Below are 19,674 nucleotides of genomic sequence, written 5' to 3'. Positions count from 1 at the left end.
AAAGTGAGTCCCACATTTTAATCAATGGTCTCCCCCACCACTGACAGCAATTCCAAGGACAGCACCAGAAAACCCACGTTAGACAGATGCCAGGCAGTGAAACAAGACCCTCCCCTTGTCTAGACTCAGCCACACAGAGAGGAGAAACCTACAGTATGGACAAACTGATCCCTGCTGCTGATGCTAAGCAAGCGTCAAAGATACAGGCACGTAGACTAGCACAAGGGAAAGCTGGCTGTTACAAGACCTAGCTCTTCATCTAATTCCACTGGAGACTTTGCTGCCTGCTTGCTGGAAAGAGACGTGATAAAAGCCCACAGAGCCTCTCAAAGGAGCCTGAGTCTTGCCTGCATGGATCAGACCTGTGCTCCCTCTCCACAGTGTCCCACAGCTGGCTAAGGGATGGGGTCAGGACAGGGTGGTGAGACAGGGCCATGGCTTACCTTAAGCTAACAGTTTTAGATGGGCTCTTAGGCACAAGTTCTTCCCTGTGAGGGTGCTGAGGCACTGGCACAGGGTGCCCAGAGAAGCTGTGGCTGCCCCATCCCTGGCAGTGTTCAAGGCCAGGTTGGACACAGGGGCTTGGAGCAAGCTGCTCTAGTGGAAGGTGTCCCTGCCCGTGGCAGGGGATTGGAACTGGATGGGCTTTAAGGTTCCTTCTAACACAAACCATTCTATGATTCAGGCTCAGAGCAGCAACTTGGAAGCAGAAAAGGGACTGAGACCTCACAGAGACAGAGGCAAGGAGTTCCCTGGCTTGGTGGATGCTTAAGGACAAAGGCAAGGAGCAGCGTTTCCCAGGATGGCATGCAGGAAAGAGCGGTGACATCTCCCCAGCACTGCTGGAGAAGCAAGTGAAAAACAAAGTGAACACATGGGAAGAGTCTCAGGAAGCCAGTGGCAGGGTAGAAGTCCCCAGCATCCAAACCACAGCTGGAAGAGATGGCAAACTCATCCAGGGACAGTGAGGAGCTACAGAGATACATCCACTGGCAGCCAGGCAGAGCATGGACCAGGAGTTTCACTGACCTAAGAAGCTAGGAGCTTCCCTAAGGAAGAGAGAGCTGTGCAGCCCCCAAGAGCCACACGTTTTATGGCTTTTGTGGAAAATTCCATCCCTACTTAATCTCCTGGGGCTCCTGTAAGGTTGTGGCTTGGGGAAAGGGACTAAACAGGAAAGAATTAGAGCGAAAATGCCTCTCTTTTGGCAGCCCCCATGGCTGTGCCAGGAGTTAGCAGCAGCGGCTCGGAGCAGCCAGCCCTGCCTCCCCCTGCTCCTGCCGCCTCTATAAACACTCAGAGCTTACTCAGAAGATTAGAAAGGAACAGGGCAAAAGACAACAGAGTCTCTTTTGTAACGAGGAAGGATTATGGCATCAAGTGACCGGCTGCAGCTCCCAAGTGGGTTTCAGGCTCCTTAACACACCGTGTCTGTCAGGTTCAATCCCCCCCATGAGCCAAGGGGGCACAAGGAGGTGGGACATGGCATGGGCCACAAAGGACCCAGAGAGGACACGTGTGGGACCAAACCTCCACAGCCTCTGGTGCAGCTCAGGAGCCCATGACTGTGAGTATCTTGTCCTTCTGAGAGCAGGTAGATTCCTTCAAGAGCTATCCTTCTGCCTATCCATGACCTCCTCTCGCTTCGTCTGCTTGTTCCCCATTTCTGCTCATGTCTATTTGCTGTCTTATGTGGTGGGTAATGCACCTGATGCAGGCTTGTTGTTGAAGGATTCTCATAGTCTAATAAGTGTCTGTTGACCTTCAGGAGCAATGGTTAGTCCAGACAGATCAGGCAGTGGCAGGCAGCAGCTCCCTGGTACCACATAGGGAATGGCTCTTGATGGTTCTTCCCCCCCATAGCTTGCTGGTGTGGCAGTGCTGGTGCTGCAGTGAGTCACATCCCATCATGTACTTCAACCCCAAATGGTGCTTTGAGTGTGCCAGTGGCATTCCAGGGCAATCCCACAGAGGCAGGCAGGGAAGTGCCTTAACCATTCAGAGCAGGAGGAAAAAGCACTGGGAAAAGCCCCATATCCCATACTGGAGCAGAATGGCAGAGAGGTGAGTGACATCCATTATTTACATGGACAGGAGCTGAAGTTTTCCATGTTTGGTAAAAAGTGAATCTGTATTTGACTTACGCAATGAAGAGTTTCCCTGAGCACTTCCAAGACCCAAAGTGTTGAGGGAAGAGCCAGCTTTCTTTAAGCATATACATATGTGCAATCTCTAGGTCTAAGCCCCATGCACTGGCCAGAAACATGTACGGAAACAGGGCAGGGCAGGTACCAGCTCTACTCTTCCGATATAACCATGAGAGGGAACTTGGGGGGAGTTAAGACAGGGAATCCCAAAGAAGGAGCAGCACCAAAAAGCCAAAGCCAGGACAAAGATGCTATTTGATACAGGCTTTGCTGGTTTATTTCACAGCACCAGCTCACTGGGACCTGAGTTTTCCCCCTGCTAAGTGTAGGTCTTTCACTAAGATGCTTAAACAGGGAGCATGGACACAAACTCACCTGCCTTCAACTGTTCCTACAGAGCAGTAAGGTCTGGTTTGTCCCTTGAAGGGCTTCTTTGTCTCCACCATTCAGGCCCCATAACTATTAACGTTATTGCCTCTGTTAAACAGCAATGTCTGTGTAACATCCTGGTAACCTATTAAGATACAGAAATACCAATAGTCTCACACTGGATAATTATTTCTAAACCAAGGCATCATTCACCTCCCTGCCTGGCATGGATTAAACTGGTGATTTATATTAGTTGGTCTGATTATTAATTGCTGACAAAGAATTATTTGGTTACTCTCCTGGTGTAATGGTTGGACTTGATCTTAAAGCTCTTTTCCAAGTTGATTCTATGACTCCATTCTCTTTATCGAAAGTTAAACTACAAGTGAAACGGGGATGCTGCAATGGGGATCGGGAAGCATTTCACAAGCCTGAATGCCTTTTTTCATCCACTGTGATTTATTGCACAAAGGACGGTTGAAGGAAAGGGGGGGTGGAGTTCCTGGAATCTGTGGCTAAACTCCATCTCTCAGCTCTCTAACAGGGAGAGCTGTTCTGCCTGTGGGAATGGGACCAGCATAGTTCAGGTATGGCCCTCAGCCTATATTTAGCAGCTATACTTGTTGGGCAAGAGCGACAAAACCTATCAGATCTCCAGGGGTACCTTCATCTGGAACAGTACCAAGAAATCTCTCCTTTATGGACTTTGTGCATTCATTTGGTGTTTTTCTGGGGGCATTTTTTTCCCCAACAAGTAGAGTTACAGAAACAACATATTTGAAGCAAATACTATAAGAAAAACAAATAAATGGGGTAAGAAACTTTGGAGTTTGTGATGCTGAGAATTAATCTTAAAAAAAACTGTGGGAGTGGGAACTGTGGGAGGGAGTTAGATGTGGGCTTTGTCCCCTCCAACTTCCCACCTCCACTTGAATGCTGACCATCAAACACTAGAAACCAAGGGCTTCATGAGAAAGTGTATCCTCCATCACCGTATCCAGCTCACATGCAGCTCAAAGACAGGGAAAATGATGGCAAGCTCATCAAATCCATCACATATCATAAATTTCCTCCTGGTTCTCTATGTCACTGACTTTATCTTACCTGTCTTTTGGTCCTAACTTGTTTCTTCCTTTGCAAGATTGCTGGCAGCTTCATCATCTGTTCACTCTGTGTCCACTAGGATCTGTGATGACAGTGACATACACCAACCGTGTGGCTGATGCCCGCCTAGGCACCTTCTCACAGCTCCTGCTCCAATGGAAAGGAAGTATCTACAAACTGCTCTACTCAGAGTTCCTTATCTTCATCTCTCTCTACTTCACCATCAGTCTTGTCTACAGGTAAGCATCCTTGTACATTAACACTAACACAACCCATCACTCTCAGCTTGTCCTGGAGCAGGACAACTGAGCAGTGCAGGGTTGGGATAATGATGCTGCTGAAGAAGAGCTGGCCAGCCACTCACCAGCCTCTGTGCACAGGAGGAAAGGTCCTTCCTTATGGCTCCTATGCTGCTTAGCAGATGATAAATCTCCTTTTTCTGTCCTGGGAAGTAACACAGTTTCTCTTCTCTGAGATTAAGAGGTGCATTTGATGGTTACCTATAGAATGGGAATGTAGATCAGTGGAGATCGTGATTGAACTGGTCCACAGCCAGGAGCTTTAGGCAAGAGTTTCCCTTGTTACACAACAGGCAATGCCTTGGGTACATTTCTGAGAGCTGACATCAGCCCTGGGACCACAGATCTGTAATGAGGCAACTGTGGCTGCTCTGACTTTCATGGAGTCATGGAATGTTTTTTGTTAGAAGGGACCTTAAAGCTCATCTAGTCCCAACCCCTGCCACAGGCAGGGACACCTTCCACTAGAGCAGCTTGCTCCAAGCCCCTGTGTCCAACCTGGCCTTGAACACTGCCAGGGATGGGGCAGCCACAGCTTCTCTGGGCACCCTGTGCCAGCACCTCAGTACCCTCCCAGGGAAGAGCTTCTGCCTAAGAGCTCATCTGAGTCTCCCCTCGGGCAGGTTAAAGCCATTCCCCTTGGCCTGTCCCTACAGGCCCTTGTAAAAGAAAATCTGGTGAGGAAAGAGGGAGCTCTGTGCTGATCCCAGAGGCAGCACAGAAGCAGGGAAGTGGGTCTAAGAAAGAGACAGGAATCCATGTAAGAGCAGAGCTTGAGCTCACATTTTGTGGGGTATTAAGTGAACTGCAGTGCACATCCAAGCTCTGTGTCAAACCCTTGGTATCACACAGCACTGAGTACGAAAATAGTGACATCAACCTGCATCACTTACTCTCTGTCAGTGACCATTTGGGCTCCTTTGGACTGGTCAGCAGGGTATTCTGGGAGGTGGGCTCATGAGTGGTGTTCACTCACAGCATTCTCATGGCATGGGAGTGTTCTGAGTACACATCCTTGGCTTCCTTTGCCAGACTCCTATACTTCAGCAGGCCCAACAAGGCACAGACTCTTCTTTGAGGCTGATGCTTCTGTTTCTTCCTTTTAGGCTGATCCTGAACGAGAGCCAAAGGCTGATGTTTGAGAAGCTGGCGCTCTACTGCAACAGCTATGCTGAGCTAATCCCTGTGTCCTTTGTGCTGGGTAAGGAGCTCTGCGAGCACACAGGGAGGGGAAAGAGGCAGCATTTCTTCCCCCTGGTTTGCTATAGTTCTGCAGGCAGGCAAGATTCACTCAGCAGATCCCTCCCTCTGCCTTTGCAAACCTCCCCAAGCATCATTTCATGTCACAGCTATGAGGTATGCTCCCAGTACACAGCTTGCACTGGCCAGATGTGCTGGCATGCCCTGGGCTCTGACAGGAGGGCAGGCACCAGGTAGCACCAAATAAACCATGAAATCCAGACTCTAACTTCAGCATGGGGATCTGAATTGCAGAGAATCAGAGAATGGTTTGGGTTAGAAAGGACCTTAAAGCTCACCCAGTTCCAACCCCTGCCACAGACAGGGACATCTTCCACTAGAGCAGGTTGCTCCAAGCCCCATCGAACTTGGCATTGAACACAGTCAGGGATGGGGCAGCCACAGCTTCTCTGGGTAACCTGTGCCAGTGTCCCACCACCATCATGCCTGCATCCATCCCTGGATGCCTGCATCCATCCCTGTATGAGCAGAACAAAACATCCTATACACAAGCATTGACATCTCCCATCCCTTCAGGACAGCTAATGTGCTGAGCTCACCTCTAGGTTTCTACGTGGCTCTGGTGGTGTCCCGCTGGTGGGCTCAGTATGAGAGCATACCATGGCCTGACCGGATCATGAACTTGGTTTCCTGCAATGTGGATGGGGAGGATGAGTACGGGCGACTCCTGCGTCGCACCCTCATGCGCTACAGCAACCTGTGCAGTGTCCTGATACTGCGCTCAGTCAGCACCGCTGTCTACAAGCGCTTCCCCAGCATGGAGCACGTCGTGAGGGCAGGTCAGTGCTGGTCCTGCCTTCTGCACCACACAGCATCACCTTGGTGCTGGTTTTGGGGCAAAGAGCCTTGGAAAGGGCTTCATGACCTCCAGACTGGAGGTGGGATAGTGCTGCAATGTGCTCAGCTGATGTCTGCAGTGGTGCTCACTCTGCTCTACTGAAATCATCAATGGTTGATGTTTCCCTATTTCACAGCATGCTCCTAAGAGTGGCTGGAAGGTTTGTTTGAAATATGAAGTGTCTCTACCCAAGCTTTTATACATAAGGAGAGTGCCAAGATCCTGTTTGTCAATGTAGATACGCTGCAGGTCACAGAGTAGCCCCGGCTGGTCAGATTAGGGTAATGTGGTGCAGCAACTTCACTAGGAGCTGCTCACCCTGCTCTGGAAGCAGGAAGAGAAGAGCTCTCTGTAGTAAATGACCCTGTGCACAGATCTACAGCAGTACACAAGCAGAGCTTACCAAGTGGAATGTTCATCCTCCCTCAGGGCAACAGTTTTCCACTGGGCAGGTGGGAATTGGAGCCTCTGACCTCAAGTGCTGGGCTCCCTGAATCCTCTCTGAAGATGCTTCTCAAGATATGACATTTCCCTCCCCAGAGGGATATGTCAATTAGAACCCTACTCAACTGGTTTCCCTTTGCAATCCGGAGAGAGAAACAGGCACTTTTAGGACACAAGTTACCCCATTCTCAACAAACATCTATGTACACCAAGCAATTGCACCCTCAGCAGTACTTTATCTCCCTGCTGACTGTGACCTGGTCATATGTGCTGTAGACTTCTGAAATGAAATGAGATAAAGCCTGCCCCTCACAATTCTATAACTGAATGTTTTAACAAGACTCATCCTCTTCTATGTGTCTCCCAAAAGCTGAGTGCTTGAGTATTCCCTGTTATTTTTAAGGACAGCCAAGGTGACCACCTGAGATTTAAGTTTTCTTTTCAGACCAGTTTGTTCCTTTCTGCCCTTTACAGTCATCCTTCTCCCATCTACTCTTTTCCACCCAGGCCTCATGACACCAGAAGAGCACAAGAAGTTTGAGAGCTTGAATTCCCCACACAACAAGTTTTGGATCCCGTGTGTGTGGTTCTCCAACCTGGCTGTGAAGGCAAGGAATGAGGGGAGGATCCGGGACAGCGTGCTGCTCCAAGGCATCCTGAATGTGAGTGCCAGGCAACAGGCAGCTATCTTGGATCCTCACCTGGGACCTTATGTGGAGCTACAGGGATTTCCAGAGTCAGGCAAGGAATAGGAATGGTGAGGTAGGACAGTGAGCCAAGCCTGCCCCTAAGGATATTACACTGGAAGTCTCTAGGATACAGACGGAAAGCCACAAGGAAGCACATATCTGGAAGAGACCAGGAGAGGACAAAAACATCCCCCAAAAACAAGGTCTCTTTGGAAAACTTCACTATTGAAAACTCTTGGACAGTCCTGGGATGCTCCACATAGTGTGGATTTAGTGTGATAAGGGGGATAGTGTGGGCATGCTCCACAAGACCTGGCAGCCACCCCTGCGCAGCTGCAGGGGAAAAGGGTCCAGAGCAGCTCATCCTGCCTGGTATTCATGTGCAAAGAAGGCCACATTCTTTCTGTTACCTGGAGTGAGATGTCTCCCTCTGGGCTATTTACCCAGACTCACTGTATAGTCAGGAGAGAGAAATGGATGCTCCTGAGTTATTCTTTGCCTAACCTGTTGGCTGCTCGTTTTGGGAGGAGGTAATCTCTGCTATGAGTTTCTCCAGGGCAAGTCTGAGACCCTCCTGGTGCTCTGCTGGAGTGAGGCTGAGCCCCACCTTCCAGAGGAGGTGTGAGCAGGAGGGAATGGGCTGGAGCAATAAAGGGCAGTGAGGCTGGAGATTCTCAGTGTCCCCAGCAAGGAAATGCAAAGCTATACTGACAGGCTCTTCCTTTTCCACACTGCAGGAGCTCAACACCTTGCGCAGCCAGTGTGGGCGACTCTATGGGTATGACTGGATCAGCATCCCCTTGGTCTACACTCAGGTGAGAAGGGATCCCCACACCTATTGTAGAGTCATAGAATCAAACAGGTTGGAAAAGACCCTTAAGGTCATCACATCCAGCCATTACCCCAGGACTGCCAAAACCATCACTAAACCATATCACATATTGTTGCTCCACTGCCTGCTTGCACACACGGCCCCATTTACACCCATACCTCACCCACACATGGACCATCACCTACACACGTTGGTGCTCTCACATATGTACCTCAGCAACACACACCCAGCCCTTATTTCCCTATCTTAAAACAACCCACTGTCCAGGAGTACCTAACCATGATGCGTGCCACATGGGTGCATGGAAACCACAGATACACACAGACCCATTCCCTGCACTATGCTGCAGGGATCACACCCCTGAATCAGTTTCTTCCCACTCAGCAGAGCTGAGATGCATCTGCCAAGCAAAGCTGCTCCAAGCAGGCACGGCAGCTCCGATGGAGTCATGCCATGCGTGTGAGTGCTGCGTGCATGTTCTCAGGTGTCTAATAGCTCCCTGGATGCCAACCCAGACAGACGCTTTGGCTCCTTTGTCAGATGCAATCCAGCTGCTCAGATAACACTAATGCACTGCACAGTGAAATCGGAACAGCTTCCATTCACGTGGCACTGAAGGTTAAATAGGGAACACGCTGGGAAACTATTTCTGCACAGCCCTTTGTTCTGCACATTAGGAGCAAAAAGCAATATCATAGCACATCTTTGCAGTACACAACCTGTTCTTTTTATGGGTGCTCATCCACACTGTCATTCCACGCACTTTCTATTCTGCCCATCACCAACAGCCCTGCAAGGAACTCAGTGGCTAGCTCGAGAGTCTCGTGATGCTGGGTGGTTTTGTTTTGAGCCCTCTTTCTCATTGCATGTAGAGACCATGCAAAAGCCTCAGCTGCTTTTAATCTGAAAAGGGGAAGTTTCCAGTCCTGTGATTGCAGAGAAAAGCACAAAGCTCAGTGAAATCTGGGCATGCAGGCAAGTGAATACACAAAACATCCAGCATGAGGGCCAGGAAGGAAGGAGCAGCTCTGGCAGCGCAGCCTGAGCCAAGAGGGGCTTGAGATAGCTTTCAGGAGAGGCAAGGACAGGAATGAAAAGAGCTCACAGCACCCCTTACCTCGGCAGCAGAACAACCAGGCAGCCATGTGTCAGTCGTTTCAGCTCTTTCCATCCAGGGTGTCATTTGCTTTCTTTCTGTGATGCCTACACAGATGTCATTCCAGGGACAGCATGGAATGAAATACAGTGTATTTCATGTTACATATGTGTATTTCATATTACATAGCAACGTAACGACTAAAGGGCAAAGAGCATATTTAAAGTCAAAATGCATCTTCCTACAGAAAGCAGAGAAGCCTGTCATAAGCAGGTGCTCTTTAAGGTCCCCTCCAACCCAAACCACTCTGATTCTATGATCACTGAATCCAAGGCTTTCAAAAGGCTACAGATCCAGAAGCAGCTTGTTGCTGTTTGGAGACGTGTGGGGTGGAACTGAAGAGAAAGGCTGGGAACTCAAGCTCCTCTGGCATCTTTCCCAGGTGGTGACCGTGGCTGTTTACAGCTTCTTCCTGGCTTGTCTGATCGGGCGGCAGTTCCTGGATCCAGAAAAAGCATATCCTGGCCATGAACTAGATCTCTTTGTGCCAGTCTTTACGTTTCTGCAGTTCTTCTTCTATGCTGGCTGGTTAAAGGTAAGTCCAAGAAAATACACCTGGAGCTGGAATCGGACACAGCCTCCTGCTTTAAACCATCCCTTTTGGGAGGAACAGCATTGCTCTGTTCAAGGTATATGCTTGACTCTGCCCAACAGGCCTTCTTCCAGTGGGGGAAGCGGTGGGGATGACCATGGTGACCTTTGCTATGTTCTCTCCATATGCAGGTGGCTGAGCAGCTCATCAACCCTTTTGGAGAGGATGATGATGACTTTGAAACCAACTGGCTCATCGACAGGAATCTACAGGTAAAGTGAAGGCAGGGAGCTCTGATGACCCTCACCTGCAGAGGAACACCAAGGTAGGAGTGCACCTATGGCTTCAACAAGCCCTGTCAGTGCAAAGTTCTGCAACACCTTCACCATCCACTTCCCATGCCTGCAATGGGTGGAGAAGCAGTGCCCTTGTGCTTTCCTGAGCTGGCTGCATGTTAAGAAGGGGCCTAGGATTTCCAAACGGAGATGTCAAGGAGAGCAGGAGAGTGTAAAGCTTCCCAACAAATATGAGGGTTATGGGGGACAGCTCAGTGTTCCCCCTCAGCAGGAGAAGGCTCCTTAAGGGGAGACCTTAGAGCAGCTCCAGTGCCTAAAGGAGCTACAGCAAACATGGAGAGAGGCTTTGGACTAGGGTCTGTAGGGACAGGCCAAGGGGAATGGCTTGAACCTGCCCGAGGGGAGACTGAGATGAGCTCTTAGGCAGAAGCTCTTCCCTGGGAGGGTGCTGAGGCGCTGGCACAGGGTGCCCAGAGAAGCTGTGGCTGCCCCATCCCTGGCAGTGTTCAAGGCCAGGTTGGACACAGGGGCTTGGAGCAAGCTGCTCTAGTGGAAGGTGTCCCTGCCCGTGGCAGGGGTTGGAACTGGATGAGCTATAAGCTCCCTTCCAACACAAACCATCCACTGATTCTATGTGTAATGCTGCTTACCCCATATGACACTTCTGCTGTCCCCTGCAGGTCTCCCTTATGGCTGTGGATGAGATGCACCAGGATTTACCCATTCTGGAGAAGGACCTATACTGGAATGAGCCTGATCCCCAGCCCCCCTACACTGCAGCCACTGCTGAGTACAAGCGCCCATCATTCCTTGGCTCAACTTTTGATATCAGGTGAGCACAGCCATGGGGTGTCAGAACATTCTGCATTTACACCTTAGAGCAGATCTTGTTGAAGGGGAGTAAGAACAAGCAATAGTATTTTCCTCCATAGTCTGTGAAATCTCACCCTAAGAGACTTCTAGGCTTGTCCAAAGACAACAGCCAACATCTTCCACTTACAAGGATGCCTCTGACCTCTTTTCCACACTCTCCTCTACCATGAGCATCCCTACTGTGGGGGGCCTGACACATATCTAGTGGCAGCACAGGGAAGACATGCTTGCCACTGGCAGCAGCATGCAGCCTCTCCCCCAAAACCCATTTCTTTTTGTGGCAACCTAACAGCCTGCTCTGCCTCTCCCCAGCATGCAGAAAGAAGAGATGGAGTTCCAGCCCCTGGAGCAAATTAAAGAGAATGAGGAGGCCAACCATTCCACACCATTACTGGGGCACCTGGGCCGGCTTCTTGGTGTGCAGTCACCCAGCTTCTCCAGGTCCTCTTCCCGGATGAACCTGCTGCGCAGGAGAGAACCCACGTCCCCTTTCTCCCATTACACATACCAAGACATGGGCAAGGCTGGAAGCCCTTGTGGCATCAATCAGCCAAGGGGAGACTCCAGCTCACAGGAACAGTGGGACAGCGAAGATGGAAAACTAAGAGAGTTTGATGCCTTCATGTCAACCCCATTCTACGAGAGACCTGGTTTCTACAGCGCTCCACAGACACCCATCAGCTCTATCCCTATGATTTTCCCTTCTAGACGCCAAGGCCGCAAGAAGCCTCCTGCACTCTCCAGCATTGCTGCATGCTCGACTTCTCTTAGGGATGTGGTCAGTACCTCCCCTTCTAGAGTCAGTGATGTGTATAAAAGCCAAAGCTCCATTGGCTCGGGTGCAAAGGAAACATTTATTTGGCCAACAGACCGAAGCAAAGGTTCTGACTCACTGGTTGTAACAGCAGAAGAAAAGAGCAACTCTTACGGTAAAGGCAAAGAAGGTATCACCACAGGAAGCCCAGGAGTTCAGTCCACAGCATCAGATAGCCCTAAGTTCCCCTTCTTGACAGAGTCCCCAGACTATGAGAAGCAGGGTAGCTTCAAGAGCCTGAAGAGCGTGAAATCTTCCCACCCTCCCTGGCTATCACTGGAGAGCACATCATCACCTACTCCCAATTCTGAGCACTTTCACACCCCCAATAACAAAACCCCTGGAAGCAGCACCTCTTTCTGCTTCTCCTTCACCCCTGTAACATCCCCAGTGCTGCAGAGGTCTCACATGGGGAATATGGGTCCTGATGCTCGCAGCCTAAGTTTAGAAGATGCAGCCAGTGCTCCAGACCAGCATCCAGCAGAGGTTTCCAGGAACACAAGAGACACTGGAAATGGAAGCACGAATGCTCCCCCTACAAAGGAGACAAGACGAGCTGAGAGTCCATCCCCCAATGACTCTGGCATCTCTCTAGCTGAAGGTGACTATGTGGGGCTGATGGAGGTGATCATGGAGACCAGTGAAAGCACATGTGAAGAGCAGATGGACCAGTACAGCTAGAGAGCAAGAGGCACAGTTCTGTTGAGATACTGCAGTATCTTTACACTTGGCCACACTGGCACTCACCCAAACAGGGCAACACAGCCAAACCACCTACTGCTGGAACATAGAGCTAAAGCCCAGCCTAGGCTAAAGCCAGCACTAAAGACTCACTGCTACTGGCATTGGGTACAGTAGCAGACACAACTTCAGTGCTGCACCAATAAAACCACCAAAAACCCCTCTACATCTGTAGCAAAAGACCTTTGAGTGCGAAGTACTGCAGATACACAACAGCAGAGCAGTATCTCAGCAGGTACCAGCCTGAAGAACCTGGAGTGCAAGTGTCACCCAAAACAGAAGGACATTAATAAGGACATCTCCTCCTCCTCACCACAGCACAAATTGGAATGTGAGCTTTATGTCAGTGCGTCACAACACCCATTACAAGTCTCAGGCATGACTTGCACTACTGACAAGATACTCCAGGGAAATGGACTGAAGCAAGACTCACCATTTGTGATGCAGACTCACAGGGCCTCAATGTCATTCCCAGCAGTGTTTTCCAGTTCTGGAAAAGTAATGGAACAAGGCAAGGCAAGTGTCTACTAGACCAGGTGGCTGCAGGCAATGGGATTTGCCCTACACATTGCTTCCTTTTCCATATCACATCTGCCACTGATTTGACAATGCTGAGAGAATAAGTTGTTTGGATGGCAGCAGAAACCATAGAGCTTTGGGGTTTTACTGTCCTCCTTAACAAAATAAAAGCAAGGCTGAAGACCAGGACCATCTGCTTCATTTCCTCATTTTAGTTTCCATGCAACAATAGCAGTTAAGAATAGAAAAACAAAAGTTTTTCTACTTCTGTCTTCAGAAACAGCTGAAAGCATCCCATTTCACAGGGGCCATGTGACAAACTCACTTCCCACATCCCTCCCCAACAGCTGCCCACTCACTGCCTTCCCAGTACTGCCAGACCCTGGCAAACACCACCAGCAGCTGCAACTGCTGATGGTGTCAGCAAGGCAGTTCCTCCAACACTGCTGTTCCAGTTCAGCCTGGTGCCAGCACACAGCTCAAATCTGGATTCACAGGACGTTTTCTCCACTCAGAAGCATAGCACCATTTGTTAGGCAGGCACAATGCCAAGTGAGGCTCCAACACCCTCCTCCCCCCTTCAGTTATTTCATCTAAATTCACAGGGACAAGCTCAGGAAGCCCAGATTTTCAAGCTTTCCTTTCCTTGTGCTTTATGGCAACAGCTTTGAATAAAGGATTTAAATCACATTCATCACCATTGTAAGAGCACTAAGCAAGTAAAACCCGCTCCCTCTAATAAGAGGCAAGAGAGTAAGTAGGAAGGAATATATTATTCCACTCATGCTCCATCCCTGGCAGTATTCAAGACCAGGTTAGACAGAGCTTTGGGTGATATGGTCTAGGGTGAGGCATCCCTGCCTGTAGCAGGGAGTTAAACTAGACGATAATAAGGTCCTTCCCAGCCTTAACTGTTCTATGATTCTGATTCCTTTATGACCAGCTTAAGTCAACTGTCACAAAAGAAACTACAGAGCACAATCCCATGAGTGCAGGCCTCTTGCTACCGAGAGAAACAGCAAATTCCAACTTGAACCAAGTCACTTTATTGGATGGAGGGCGATACACAAAACACAAGAGAAAAGAGGGGTGATATTTGGTACAGAGTATAAGAACTGTTTATCTAGATAGCTGGAAATGCATGCATGGCTGGACAGTGAAGTAGGAGTCCCACTGAAACCCAGAGGGTGGCTCTTGGCATGACTTCAACTGTCATGGTCGCTGTCCCCAAGGGTGTGCTTGTCAAAGAGGTACTCCGCCATGCCATACTTTGGTGCCCCCATCTTCCTCAGATTGGTCACATGGTCACCCAGCTCCTTGATGGCTTTGACCTGCTCATCCAGGTAATGAGTCTCAATGAAGTCACACAACTGAAAGGGAAAGAAAAAGAGTTGGAATTTAGGCCTGGGAACAGCTTATCCTGCTGCAGCAGCATCTGAAATCCTACCCATCCTCTCTACAGACACAGAAGTGAGAATTTAAAAGCTACAGCCTTTGGTTGTGCCTTTGCAGTATCAGAACAAGGCCAAACCAAAGCAGGCTTAGCTAGCACACTTGCTCCAGAACTATGCAGTACATCAGCTCAGGAAGCCTCTCCATGGGAAGCAATAGCAAAGTTACTAAACAGATTTAGAAACCCCCACTGCACAGCACTTGAATTCATCACATGAGGATTTACATAGGTAGAATGGCTCCCCTATGTTATTTCTTTTAGAAAAGTCCCTAAAAACTTAGGCAGGACACTCCTAAGAGTACTAGGACAAATCCCTTCCTGATACTAAGAAGTCTCAATCCAGCCTTGCCAGTAACTGTAATGTGTGAAGAAAGCTGTGTTTTCAGGCACTGTGTTATGAAGTGTCAGGGCTTTTAACATTTGGAAGAAGCAGCTCCAAAATTTGATGACAAAAGAGCCTTATGACAGAAAGCCTTTACAGGCATCCACTTGGTTTAAAGCCAGAACTCATCCCCCACAAAAGCAAGACTTTTTTTGTAGAGCTTTATATATTTCTCCTCTTCAAGATGCTGTTCATAAAGAGCTCTCTGTTCTGAGAGCAACAGAGGGGCTTGCACAAAGCCATGCACCCACTGTTCTGTAAGGTGGGCCTCAGGCACCCTAACACACTGCAAGTAGTCCTCCTGGAAGGAGATGGCAACAATCCTACACCAAATGGTTAAGGTACAAGCCAACACCTCAGCATTTCCTTTTGGAAAGGCTATACCACCAGTTCACATACTTTTTCCATCTTCAGTAACATCAGGGACACAAAACTTGCCCCCATTCCCACACTACCAGACAGCCAATTGCAGAGCTCCATTCTCAGCTTCCACTTACATGTGGATCATTCTTTTCAGTTGCCAGTTTGTGCAGCTCCAACAGTGACTGGTTCACATTCTTCTCCAGGTGCAGGGCACATTCCATTGCAGTCAGTCCATTCTCCCAGTCATCACGATCTGGCTTCTAGAAGGGGAAAGCACATGACCATAATTTCTCTTAAGTACCCACAGACCAGTAGGGAGGAAAGTCTTTCAGATCAGTCTCAAAGCCTGTTTAGAGCAAGTTCAGGCATTTAGGCATCTTCAAACATTTGGCAAGCACACAGTGCACACTGAGAACAGGACTGCATGTCCCAGACCTGTTCCCATTCCCCAGGTTCTCTTCTTGTAGGCAAGACAGCTAAGAGAGCTACCGCTTCCCTCCTCCTGTTAAAACCTAATGGTTTAAACATCTGCCTACGTAACTAGCCAGCAGCCACAGTCCCAGAAACAAAGCAGTTAAGACACCAGGGCAGGCAAATCTAACTTTCAACTCAGAACTGCCTAGTAGAGTCTGGTGTTTCCAAGCACTCACTTACTAGTAAAGCAAGGGAATCCTTCTCACAAGCCTATCACTCTGTTTGCTGTTTCCCTCATGAAGAGTTATGTTACATTAAACAGGCTTTACAACACTGCTTGCTTTCTGCTGTTCCAAATTATCTCATTAAAGTAACTTCACAAAACCTTGCAGTGAGCTTAAGAAGCAATAGCAAACTTGACATTTTATGTTCCTGTGACAAGGCAGTTGAGTTCTCTACAAAACGAGCATAGCTAACACCACTAAATCTAAGGTAGGTGAACCAGCTGTGTGTTCTAGTTACCCTCAGCCCACAGCAAACCACCTAGGGCCAGGTATTCTCTTCTTACACAAGTACCTTTTATTGGCCAGTCAGCCAATTATCAATTTACTACCCATCTCTAGATTTTGGGCCGAGTGCCACACAGATCACAGCAATGCAGTGTGTTTAGGTACAGTCAGCTGCTTCAGGGCTCACAGGGACATTAATCCCCTTCCGGCATGGAGGCAGGCCACAAGCCTAGTTCTGCATTAGACAGGACAACCCATAGCTCCACTCCTTACCTTGATGTCCTGCAAGAAGATGCGCCCGCCCCTCTGGTTCTGCAGCTTCATCAGTTTCTCAGCATGCTCACGCTCCTCGTGGGACTGATGCAGGAAATACTTGGCAAAGTTTTTCAGAGCCACATCATCCCGGTCGAAGTAGTAGGACTGAAAAATAAGAATTCATACAGTCACGCCCCCAAGCCTCACTCCAGCAGCCACACAAAGTCAAATCCATACTACAACTTCAGATCTGTCCCCTATCAGCCCTGCTTTCAGGGCTGCTGGAGTCCAAGGCCAGCAGCAGCACTGACATCAAGGCAGCCTGGCAAAACTCTTCCCTTAGGGGAACTCACATTCTCCTGACCAGAATTAAATCTTAACTTGTATGTCTACCATGAACAAATAAATGTTATTTCTGGTTCAGTTCTGAAGATACAAAAAGAACTCCCACCCCATAGATTACTGTTCTGAGCATCACTCAAATGCCTTAGATACAGCAGACTTGAAAAGCCGTTTTCAAGGAAGAAGAATGTTCCTGCTCCTTTTGTTTGCCCAAGTTTGTTTACAATGATCACAAGTTGATGCTCTGACTTGCAATACCAGATAAAGGTGACCAAGTTCAAGGTAATTTTGCAATAAAACTCCTGTGGCTCCCCAGGCTTATCAGGGATTAAATTAGGAAGGACAATTCCTTTTTTGGGGAAAAAAAAAAAACACATCTAAAAGTCAAAAGGAACTAAACAGCAAGTACAAGACTGCTTTTTCTTTTTAAAGCAAAACCTGTAACAGCACTTAGAAGACATCACACTGCTTGTTTGTTCTTTGGTCAGAGCCATCAGGCAGGGTTCAATCAAAAGCTTTGTATCAGATGCCAGTTATTTAATCAAGCTGCTGCAGAAATCTCTGCTTTTAAACCAGAAGCTTGCCTGGGAGGTTGGAGGAAACACACTGGTGCTTGTGCACCACTATCATCCAACAACATAATTACATTCAACTCATGAGGTTCAGACCTTCATGGTGACAGAAAATCAAGCTGTCAAGCCGTACAACTCCAGGCCACAACATACTACCATATCACCATAAAGTCTCAAATTACCTAAACATCTAAAGCACCAGGATTGCTGCACAGAGGTCACAGCTGCTGGTTGCACCAAAGTTGCTCATCACTAACATGGCTAAACGGAGTATCTCGCACCATGTGAAGCATGCGAGCACAGCGCTAAGGAATCCCCGGATTCCTACTAATTCATTTCAAGAAACGACGGACTATGAAAAACCTCGCCTCAAGAGACAAGAACGCCTGTGGGAAAGGTGCCAATCGCTTCGTTACTCATCTCCTGCTATCCAGCCCAGCCCCAAGGGCAGCGCCGCTTGGAAGCTGCTGAGCTGTGCCGTGCTGATAACGAGTCCGCCAAGGGCAACGGACGGAGCGCGGTTAACGTGTAACTGCAGCCCGGCACCGAGATAAAGGCCTCACCTATAGGAAACAAGCGGCCGCCCCACCCCCAGGGAAGGCTGAGAACGCCCCTCAGGCGATGGGGGGGGGGAAGGAGGAGCGTGGCTTCGTCCGCAGGCATCACCCGGCACTCGCAACCCCGCTCCCCAACCGGGGCACCGTGCGGGACCCCAGGCTGCACCCTGGTATAGAGCTCGCAGCGGCGGGGGTCTGCAGGCCCACAGCCACGGCCTTTATCCCTTCCCTCACACCCACCCCCTTCCCCAGGGAGGCCTCGCACTGAAGTTCTGATGCTTCTCCCCCCACCCCAACAGGGCCTAAGCACAAGGCGGGCTCGGTCCCTCTGGGGAGGAGCCGCACCGGGCCTGGCCTAAGCCCCTCGCACCGCTACCAGAGGCGCTCAAGTAGGCCCGAAGTCCCCCTCTTCCCATTAACCTCCCCTCTCCCCTTAATCCCACGGTGGCTGAGCTCCTCTCGGCCGATCCACTCACCATGCTGAGGTACACATAGGAGGCGTAGAGCTCCAGGTTGATCTGGCGGTTGATGGCGGCTTCGCAGTCCTGGTGGTAGTTCTGACGCACCTGAGAAGGGGGAGCTGCCATGGCGCTGCCTTTCGGTGGGGTGTGTGTCGGTGAAGTCCGGCGGGGCGATGAAGGCGGTCAGCGGTGGCGGCGGGCCCGAGCGCGGCCGGTTCCGTCCAAGCACTGTTGAAGCAGGAACCCGCTCCGCTCTGCCTCGCCGACGAGCTCTGAGGGCCTCCAGCGCCGCGATGACGATTTTATACCGGCGCTGACGTCATCGCGCACGGCCACGCTCCGCCCTCCCGCCTCCCTTCTGCTGGCCTAGCGTGACTCAGCACCTTCAGCGCCCGCCACCGCGGCCTCCGGCCCCCGCCGGTGTGGATGACCCCCGTCTCGGCCTAAACGGGGAGGCCAGGGGTGTCTGTGCGGCAGAGCGCGGGGCTCGGGCCGCCCCTGAGGGAGCAGGCTGCAGGTGTGCCCTGCGGCCGTGTTGTGTGGGGTTGGCTGGAGGCCCTGGGGAGGAGTGCCGTGGGTGTGAGCACCGCTGCAGGCACAGAGGCTGGTGGGAAAGCAGCGTTTCTTGCCTTCAGGTGTTGGCCTGATGGGGAGGTTTGGCATAGAGGGTTGTAGGGAGTTCAAACAATGCCATACATCTTCAGAGTGGTTTGGGTTGGAAGGGACCTTAAAGCTCATCCAGCTGAAACCCCTTCCACTGGAGCAGCTTGCTCCAAGCCCCTGTGTCCAACCTGGCCTTGAACACTGCCAGGGATGGGGCAGCCACAGCTTCTCTGGGCACCCTGTGCCAGCGCCTCAGCACCCTCACAGGGAAGAGCTTCTGCCTAAGAGCTCATCTCGGTCTCCCCTCGGGCAGGTTCAAGCCATTCCCCTTGGCCTGTCCCTACAGGCCCTTGTCCCAAGCCCCTCTCCAAGTTTCCTGTAGCCCCTTTCAGCACTGTGAGTTGCTCTAAGGTCTCCCCTTAAGGAGCCTTCTCTTCTCGAGGCTGAACAACCGAGTAACCAAATAAAGAAGTAATTGAGAAAGGTCAAATGGAAAAAAATGAACCTTCTGATAATGATCATTTCAGCCACTTTTATTACCACCGCAGGCACTCGAGTTTGTGTGGTTTATTTTCAATAAACACTGGATTATTTTCCTTTCTGAAGTTTCAAGTAGATTATTTGAATTTGGGAGTCCTGGGGCAATGGTTGGACTTAATGATCTTAAAAGTCTTTTCCAACCTAGTTGATTCTGTGATTCTGTAAGTGGAACCTTAAGAGCTAGAAACATCCTACTTAAACCAAGGTTATCCCATAACATAAGGGTCACAAAGTTTTGGCTTTTGCTAAGCCAACGTTCATGTTGAAATAGTACAAGTTATTGAGCCTGTACACTTGGATTAAATCGAGT

The 19,674-nt window shown here is 49.8% G+C and overlaps 2 protein-coding genes and 1 long non-coding RNA gene across 4 annotated transcripts; 1 reads left to right on the top strand and 2 right to left on the bottom strand.

Annotated features, from left to right (window-relative positions):
* Nucleotides 1-3,707: 3,707 nt before the first annotated feature.
* On the top strand, nt 3,708-12,334 carry BEST1 (bestrophin 1). Its single transcript, XM_061462073.1, has 9 exons — nt 3,708-3,859; nt 5,026-5,120; nt 5,725-5,958; nt 6,969-7,123; nt 7,888-7,965; nt 9,521-9,673; nt 9,862-9,942; nt 10,647-10,798; nt 11,152-12,334. The coding sequence occupies exons 1-9, from the start codon at nt 3,708-3,710 to the stop codon at nt 12,332-12,334; spliced, it is 2,283 nt and encodes a 760-aa protein (XP_061318057.1).
* On the bottom strand, nt 3,806-9,546 carry LOC133273690 (uncharacterized). Of its 2 annotated transcripts, XR_009744914.1 has the most exons (4): nt 9,100-9,546; nt 5,719-7,309; nt 4,813-5,032; nt 3,806-4,120 (listed from the first exon to the last, which is right to left on the bottom strand). It is a non-coding gene; the product is annotated as an uncharacterized LOC133273690 (long non-coding RNA). The 2 variants fall into 2 exon arrangements; XR_009744913.1 differs by lacking the exon at nt 4,813-5,032.
* A 1,609-nt stretch (nt 12,335-13,943) lies between the features above and the next one.
* Nucleotides 13,944-18,507, bottom strand: FTH1 (ferritin heavy chain 1). Its single transcript, XM_061462046.1, has 4 exons — nt 18,237-18,507; nt 16,308-16,454; nt 15,246-15,371; nt 13,944-14,283 (listed from the first exon to the last, which is right to left on the bottom strand). The coding sequence occupies exons 1-4, from the start codon at nt 18,345-18,347 to the stop codon at nt 14,119-14,121; spliced, it is 549 nt and encodes a 182-aa protein (XP_061318030.1). The 5' UTR covers nt 18,348-18,507; the 3' UTR covers nt 13,944-14,118.
* Between the last annotated feature and the right edge of the window lie 1,167 nt (nt 18,508-19,674).

This window comes from Pezoporus flaviventris, unplaced genomic scaffold, assembly GCF_033815535.1.
Source record: "Pezoporus flaviventris isolate CSIRO_AGI_PZ_B2104156 unplaced genomic scaffold, CSIRO_AGI_Pfla_v1 ptg000035l, whole genome shotgun sequence".
In the NCBI taxonomy this organism is placed as follows: domain Eukaryota; kingdom Metazoa; phylum Chordata; class Aves; order Psittaciformes; family Psittacidae; genus Pezoporus; species Pezoporus flaviventris.
This window is presented reverse-complemented; position numbering and strand designations above follow the sequence as displayed.

Excerpts from the sequence above, each read along its gene's own strand:
- BEST1 (XM_061462073.1), top strand. The coding sequence starts at position 3,708 with ATGACAGTGACATACACCAACCGTGTGGCTGATGCCCGCCTAGGCACC. Across the intron at positions 5,959-6,968 it reads GGAGCACGTCGTGAGGGCAG|GCCTCATGACACCAGAAGAG; the intron begins GTCAGTGCTGGT and ends TTTTCCACCCAG. Across the intron at positions 7,124-7,887 it reads TGCTCCAAGGCATCCTGAAT|GAGCTCAACACCTTGCGCAG; the intron begins GTGAGTGCCAGG and ends TCCACACTGCAG.
- FTH1 (XM_061462046.1), bottom strand. The coding sequence starts at position 18,347 with ATGGCAGCTCCCCCTTCTCAGGTGCGTCAGAACTACCACCAGGACTGC. Across the intron at positions 15,372-16,307 it reads TCTTCTTGCAGGACATCAAG|AAGCCAGATCGTGATGACTG; the intron begins GTAAGGAGTGGA and ends TTCCCCTTCTAG. Across the intron at positions 14,284-15,245 it reads CTGAAAAGAATGATCCACAT|TTGTGTGACTTCATTGAGAC; the intron begins GTAAGTGGAAGC and ends TTTCCCTTTCAG.